General features: G+C 29.5%; 1 protein-coding gene across 1 annotated transcript in view; it reads right to left on the bottom strand.

The window, feature by feature from the left end:
- Positions 1-1,519: 1,519 nt before the first annotated feature.
- LOC123007417 (indian hedgehog protein) overlaps positions 1,520-8,429 on the bottom strand; it is a 38,660-nt gene continuing 31,750 nt past the window's right edge. The window contains exon 3 of the mRNA XM_044402711.1: positions 1,520-2,306. Coding sequence (XP_044258646.1) covers positions 1,690-2,306 — 617 coding nt within the window. The 3' untranslated portion in view covers positions 1,520-1,689. The remainder of the gene's footprint in view (positions 2,307-8,429) is intronic.

Here is an 8,429-nt window from a genome sequence, read left to right as displayed (position 1 = left end):
CAGTATTTAACAATTTAAGAGACATTTTAAAATTACAATATAATTTTTAAAGTTTGGTACCTGTAAAATAAGATTACAGTTTTCTGCAATACTACAAACACAAGTACTAAAACTTGGCTCAAAAGAGGAAAAAAATGGGCAGTTTTGATCTAAAATTTTATTTTTATAACATTAAACGCATTATTGGCGCGTCTATGATTTTTCTGTGTTTTTATCAATTATTTATTTATTATTATTTTTGGAGGTAATCCGGCCGGTAAGTCAGGTACCACTAATACCAACTATTGTTTTTTCAAATTCAAATTGTTTATGAGTGTAAATTACAAATAAGACAGTTTTTATCTGAAATTTAACATTTAACGCATCTATTTGCAAGTTTGCGATTTTTTTGTTTCTTTTTTATTTAATTTTTTTGGGGTAATCCGGCCGGTAAGTCAGGTACCACTGATACTGGCCATTGTTTAAATATCAAAAATTGTGCTAAAAAATAGTATTGTGGGCCTCTTTTTCGTTAATAGTGTGCTACATAACTCTTTTACTCATTAAATTTATGAAAATTATCGAGTTTTTGTCACAAAAGTAAGTTCAATTTTTTGTTAGTTTTTTTCCATGTTTCTTTTTATCAATTCTCACTTCCAGATACATCTAAAATAGTCAAGATTTGCGCGTTTGGTTACAAAATTATGTGAGTTAATTTTTTTCTTGATTTTTTCTCAAAGTTTTATTTCCAGCGAAACGTTTCTCACTATTTTACGAAGAATTTAAACTGATAAATACACAAATGTTCTAAGATTCAATTTAAAAATAGTTAGGTTAAGTTGAAAAAAATGATAGTTGACAGAGAAATAACATAAAAAAAAATAAACCTCTAACAACCAGTAAATCCCCCTCTTCAGAGGATTCCTTTAATATCGTAAACTCTGGTGTTTTCAGCTATGTAATCAACCATCTTTTTTTCTTCTTCAAACGAATATAAAGCATATTTGACACATTTAGGTAAAGTATCAATTTTATATAATCTGAACAAAAATAAGTAAAGTCGATTAAAATTATTGTAATTGTATAAATAAATTAAAATTTTACCGTAACTGCTTTGAAATACAACTTTTTTGTTGTTTCTTCAGAGCAGTTTTCAGTTACAACTTTGTTGCCAACATAAAAACTTTAAGTAATGTGAGGTTGGTTGCCTGAATAAGACGCAAATGTGCCAAGACAAGTTTAAAATTATTGAAATAAATAAAGATTGGTTGCCCGACTAAGAAATCAATATAACAAGTTTAAAATTCTATTTTGATACTCAAAAAATACTCAAAAATTACAGTGCGCCGCCACTGAAAAATAGTTTTTATTTACTGGTTGCCTTAGTAACAGTAAAAAGGAGCAATTCTATTGGATGATTTATTAAATTTTTTGAAAAGGTCAGTGGTGTAGGTAATAGTGAAACACTGGGGTCATATTAACGTTTATTTTGTTTCCGATATAAAATTTATCACCATAAATATATTACATAAATAACTATATACAATAATTTTCAAACAGGAGACTATACAATTAAAAGTAATTTTTATATACATAAAAAATACACAAAAATTCTCAATAGTTATGTCATAAATTAATTAAGGAACACTTGAAGGTCTGTCCACTAGCTAAGTCACTGGCCAAAAACCTAAACCTAATTTTTTATACATATCACTCATGCAGATGCGAAGGAAGTATAAAATCCGCCATAACATAAAGCATTTTCGCGTACCAAAAAACCCCCATTTCCGGTTTCCTCAACCCGGAATTCCCCCAAAATCCGGCCACCCATCGTACGGGCAAAAACGCCCAATGCGCCACCCATTGACTATCAACGCTCGCATAGCACGACGCCACGACGTCGTTCACCACCAGCGTCCCGACGCTAGTCAACGGCGCAAACACACCAGTCCGCCACACGCCCCTCACCTGCACTATCTCCTCGCGACTTAGACCGTCTTTGGGGTCACTCACGAGCAAAAAGTCGCCGATTTGGAGCTTCTCGGCGTATTTCACTGTCCGATCGTCGAGGAGGAGCAAATGCGACGGTGTCACTGTCAAGGTGCGACCCGAAGACAACGTTATCGAGAGAAATTCGCGCTTTTGACTCGGGTCGAAGTCCAGGAAAACGAGAATCTCGCTGAAGACGAGCTGCTTGGTGGCGGGGTCAAAGGCTTGGATTTTCTCGCCGATTCGGAGATCGGAGAGGTTGCGACGGAGGCCGGTGGAGGTCAGCACTGTTGTCTCGCCGGAGAAACAACCGCCGTATTTCGCCGCCTGAGACGATTCTGAAAAAAAAAAACAAATAATTAAAAATTTTCACCCGCCACTGATTTATTTCGCCCATATTGTACATTTCCATAGCAACGATGCTTGATCACCATAGTTACAATACGTTTCCATGGCAGTGGCGGCGCCAGCATAATTTTTCGGTTGGGCCAGGTGAACATTCATAAAATCATATTAGTTAGTTTTCTGTTTTATTTTTCCAAAAACTCATTTTGTAAAATAGAGGATTTATTAATTGCTTGATTTATTTATTTATTGTTTACGGATAAAAAACATTTTCAAAAATTAAGAAAACATATTTATATACAGTAATAAAAATAAGAAAAAAAGTAAAATAAACAAGGAATTATACATTATATTTATTACATTATAATTATACATAGTATATTTTTTACTGCGTTTTTGGATTAATCGGATTATTTTAAGGGAGTTTTAATCAGCTTTCCCTATATTTGGAGTTTTTACAAAAATTTTAGGATCTGCACCTTCCACTTTAAAAATTGGTAACTCTGCCATTGTTTAAGATTTTGAATTCGCTTAGATCCTTTTTCTGGTGTTTTCAAATTTTGAAAAAAAAATATAACATGTCTCAAAATTTTAAGGTTTGTAATAATACAAATACTCATAACTCAATTTTTTTAAATAAAATACCTCAATTTTTATTTTACTAAATTGAAGAGAATATAATTGTGCATTGATCTGTATTAACATTCCCTATAAGTTTTCAAGTTATGGACTTTTTTTTAAGACTACAGAAAATTTATCACTAGCCACACCCGTTTTCACATAGTTTGCGATGGAAATCAAAAATGTCAAAATTTCCTCTAAACAAACGTCATCAGTAAATTACTATTTGACAAATAGTGCCAAAATATCAAAGTTATGCAAATTTAATTATTATTATTTAAAGCTAACAAGTGAGAAAAGTTTATTTTTGTTTAATGAACGACATCATAATTTTGTTACACTCTCCATAAATACAAAATTAATTAATTAAATCTAAGTTTGAGTAGCTTTGACTCTCCATATTTTGACACTATTTGTCAAATAATAAGTCACTGTCGACATTTATTGAGAAACAATTTTGACATTTTTTATTTCCATAGCAAACTATACGAAAACTACTACTAATAACAGATTTTCGGCAGTCTCAACAAAAAGTCACCATAACTTAAAAATTATGAAATTTTGGTATAAAGAATGTTAATTCAGATCGATGCAGAATTAAATTCTCTTCCATTTAGTAAAATAAAAATTGGGATATTTCATTTGTAAAAATTGAGTTATGGGTATTTGAATTATTACGAAAGTAACCAAAAAATTTTATGGTTTGTAATTTTTTTTTCAAAATTTGAAAACACCGGAAGAAAGACCTAAACTTTCTCTTTCAAACGCCAAAAAACTAATTAAAAATTTAAAAAAATAGCAGAGATACCGATTTTTAAAGTGGAAGGTGCAGATCCAAAAAGTTTTGAAAAACTCCAAATATTTCAAAAACGGCTAAATTTAGGTATAGGGAAAGCTTATGAAAACTCCCTTAAAATAACCCGATTAATCCAAAAACGCAGTAAAAAATATACTATGTATAATTATAATGTAATAAATATAATGTATAATTCCTTAATTTGTATTTTACTTTATTTTACTTTTTTTCTTATTTTTATTACTGTATATAAATATGTTTTCTTAATTTTTGAAAATGTTTTTATTTGTAAACAATAAATAAATAAATAAAGCAATTAATAAATCCTCTATTTTACAAAATGAGTTTTTGGAAAAATAAAACAGAAAACTAACTAATATGATTTTATGAATGTTCACCTCGTCCAACCGAAAAATTATGCTAGCGCCGCCACTGCAGTACTGTCATTTTCATAATGTAAACTCTAAACAACATTTATATTAATAACCTCATTTTTTACTCTTGTCGTATTTATGTCATTTTGACTTATTTACTTTCAAAAATAGTGATTTGTGGCATAATAACGGGTAGGCAGCAGATCTTAATAAATTTCCTAAGACAGACAAATTGTTTAATTAACAAATTTAACAACAAATAAAAATAAATATAATTGTCAAATTTCAGTCATGATGACAGTAAAAGGTAGTTTACATTGAACTTTTTAAAGTGACAGAAAAATACTTACTGCCTGAATTTTTAATTCCCCAACTGTACGTATGTCTGTTTTTGAACTAACTGCACGTGAAATGTCAAATAAAATGACAAGTCGAAAACGGAAAAATGGGCTGGAATTAGTCGCCGACGTATAATAATAAGACCGTTCTTTTTTGAAGGTAAATCATAAATTTAGTTATCTTTTTGATCATGGGATTTTACCTTTTCACTTGTCATTTTATTTAACGTTTCACAGACATACGTTTTCGGATACAAGGACAAATTATTTTGATCTCTCGATACTTCCTTAGCTTTTACTAAATTAAAAAGAAATCATCAATTGTAATTTTCTTTGGGCCACATCTTAGCTATCTAATTAAATTAAGTTTATATCTCTTTAAATAATGAACTTTACCAACTCGCTAGGACACCTTATACACAATTTTCCACTTGTTTTAAAATTCTACACCTTTTGGTTTTTGAGTAATGACGGCAGCGACATTTTTTTTTAATGGAAACTCCCATTTTTTTAGCGAATTCGATAGATAATTGTCGAAATGGCAACACCAAAATATTATGTATTACATAGTTTAAAAAAAAAAAAATATCCAAAAAGTGAAATAATATCAATAAAAAACAAATACAATTTTAAATCAAGTTAACAATTTTGTATTTAAAAAAAAAATTGACCTGTTCGAGCATTTTTCCAAAACAAAATATTTTCAGTTTTAATAAATAACATTATTCTATAATTTTGCCGGTCACTGTATACCTACCCTCATCATTTAAAAAAATTTTAGATAGCCCCCCCCAAAATTAATTCCTCGATCCGCCCCTGCTTTATTTCGCCCATATTGTACATTTCCATAGCAACGATGCTTAATCACCATAGTTACAATACGTTTCCATGGTAATTATAGTGAGAGTCGGCTCGTTCGGGGCGGAAAAGGGGTTTTCGAGTGAAATTTTGTAGATAGATAAGATGGACTACAAAAGTTAATTTGGGGCTATTAAACTAGCAGCACAAATGTCAAAGCCGATGGTATCTGAAATGTATCGCTTTCAAGTGGCCGTTGGAAATAACAAATGACCAGATCGTTGGGATTTGATGATAATGCGCTGCAAGTTGGGTGCCGTTTCGAAATTAAATATTCTGGTAAAGATAAACCTTATTTATAACCAAACCGGTTCAGACAAGTAGTACCACCACCACCACCGAATCATCACATTTTTTCCATCAAAAAGGTGAATTTTCGTCGTCGTAATCGCATTACCGATGGTTGAAAGCTGTCACTTATTTTCTAACATGATAGGCCGGATTTGCAATATTGGTTTTCCGAAAATAATTTAAGTGGACGCAGTCGACTGGATGAAATTCTTTTAAGCTCTCACAGAGATTTACCTACACGGTACAAAAGGCGCTACGTGCAAGAGATTGTTGTTTTGTGTCTTAACATGATAACAGGAAAGTAAATCCTGACTTGGGGATTAGACTAACTGAGATTTAATAAAAAGCCACTTTGCCCAAACTGGGATTATTCTAGAAGTCGACACGCCTACAATTTTACGCTTTTTTGAATTTCTTAGCCAAATTTTTCAAAATTTGAAATTTGGACTGTGTTATTCGCAAACGACAGATTTTATCGCCGATATTTATGATTGGCGACGGCGTTTACAAGGCAACAGGGTGTTTGAATTACCTAAAACATCTAAAAAAAATTGTTGCAAAATTTTGACAATTTTTAGAATTTTAAAGATCATTTAAACAACGGTTTAGTTCAACTAAAAATTTTTTACAAAAGTTTTCAATACTTGTTTTTATGAAACATCAATAAAAGGCAAAAAATGACACAAAAAAAGTGATCAAAAAGTAAATAGTGGGTGAATTAAAATTATTAGAAAACAGAAAAAAAAAAACATTTTTTTTGTATATCACCCCAAAAATAACAATAAAATGAGTTTTTTTAATCAAACAGTTCGTAAAATAGATGTTTTGACCACTATTTTCGAGAAATAACTCGGCTTTGCCTCGTCCGGAAACAGCGATGATTTTTTGTCCGCAAAAACCGTACTTTAGACATTTGTAATAAAATAGTTATTTTTTGAAGTTTTGCGCACGAATCGTTGCTGTTGACGAGGCGAAGCCGAGTCTGAAATATCAAATTGTTTGTTCAAGCTTGTAAAAAAAATCAAACTTTTTATTACTTATGATTAATTTTTCAAAAACAGTGGTTAGAAATAAAAAATAGTACCTAAAATAACCATTTTACGTATTGCGTCAGAAAAAAACTCTTATAAGTCCGTAAAGTAGCTATTTTTGAGAGCGTATACAAAAAATAACTGTTTTATAAATTTTAAAAAAATAATGAATGGTAATTTTAAAAAGCTGAATTTAAGTAAGAAATGAATATGTACAGGGTGTGTCAAAACTCGTGCCCCTGTTTAAAAAAATATGTGTCAAAAAATTTTGACATTTATTTTTTGACATTTTTTCCATGTTCTTGCTACATATTGTATCTTAAGTATAAAAAACGCTCTGAATTTCTCAAAAGAAGCAGAAAACGCATTTTCTGATTTAATTTTGCGATTGTCCGCGTTGTTTTAGCAAACTTTTTTTAAATTTACTTAAATATCTAAGAGAAGAGAGAGAGAAAGAAAAAAAGAAGATAAACAAAAAATAGTAAACAGAAAATTTTCAATAAAAAGTGCAAAAATTTTGTCGAAATAAGCAAAGTTAAGTCATCTTAAACATGCTTTCAGAATTTCTTACTTTGTTTTCACAAAAAAAAAATTTTAATTTTGAGCTTTTTTCGTTCTTCAAAACTTAATAACAATAACAATTTTTTCGCTAAATTTTGCAATTTTTAATCTTATTTCAACGATTGTTGAAGAAAAGAAAACCATTTCTAAATTTAGTTTTGCAATTTTCTGCTTTGGTTTGGCAAAATTATTTAAAAAACGCTTCCAATAAAAAAAAAACAAAAACAAATATAACGCACCTACTTTTGTAATTATCTGCGTTTTTTGGACAACTTTCTTTCAAATTTAGATAAGGAACTAAAGAAAAAAATGAAAATAAGAAAGAACAAAAAATTGTAAAGAGACAATTTTCAATAAAAAGTAACAAAATTTTGTCGAAATAAGCAAAATTAAGTCATCTTAAACATGTTTTTAGAATTTCTTATTTTATTTTGACAAAATCTTTAAAATTTCGAGCGTTTTTCGTTAATAAACACTGCGAAACTTAGTGAAAATAACAATTTTTTCGCTTTTTGGAATTTTGCAACCGTTTTAGCAGATTTTTTAATCAAAAGCACAAAACTTCGGCAAAAATAAGCCGAAAAATCACATAATTAATTCAAAAATGATGTTATTTTTAAGTCATCTTAAACATGCTTTCAGAATTTCTTACTTTGTTTTCACGAAATTTTTAAAATTTTAAGCCTTTTTCGTTCTTCAAAACTTAATAAAAATAACAATTTTTTCGCTTAATTTTGCAACTTTTAGTCTTATTTCAACGATTGTTGAAGAAAAGAAAACCATTTCTAAATCTAGTTTTGCAATTTTCCCATGGCTTGGCAAAATTATTTGAATTTTTTGAGTTTCTTTTTAAAAAACGCTCCCAATGTAAAAAAATTAAAAAACAAATATAAAGCACCTACTTTTGTAATTATCTGCGTTTTTTGGGCAACTTTCTTTCAAATATAGCTAAAAAACTAAGAAAAAAGAAGAAGAAAAAAATGAAAAGAAGAAAGAACAAAAAATAGTAGAGACAATTTTCAATAAAAAGTGACAAAATTTAGTCGAAATAAGCAAAATTAAGTCGTCTTAAACATGCTTTTAGAATTTCTTATTTTATTTTGACAAAATCATTAAAATTTTAAGCGTTTTTGGCTGCAAAATCTAGTGAAAATAACCATTTTTTGCTTAATTTTGTAATATGTACCAGGAAAATGGAAAATGATAACAAAAAACTGTAAAAAGAAAACTTTTGATGAAAAGTGCT

The sequence above is a fragment of the Tribolium madens genome, unplaced genomic scaffold (genome assembly GCF_015345945.1).
Source record: "Tribolium madens isolate multiple individuals breed KSU strain unplaced genomic scaffold, Tmad_KSU_1.1 Scaffold_3;HRSCAF=73;Tcas5.2_LG2, whole genome shotgun sequence".
In the NCBI taxonomy this organism is placed as follows: domain Eukaryota; kingdom Metazoa; phylum Arthropoda; class Insecta; order Coleoptera; family Tenebrionidae; genus Tribolium; species Tribolium madens.
This window is presented reverse-complemented; position numbering and strand designations above follow the sequence as displayed.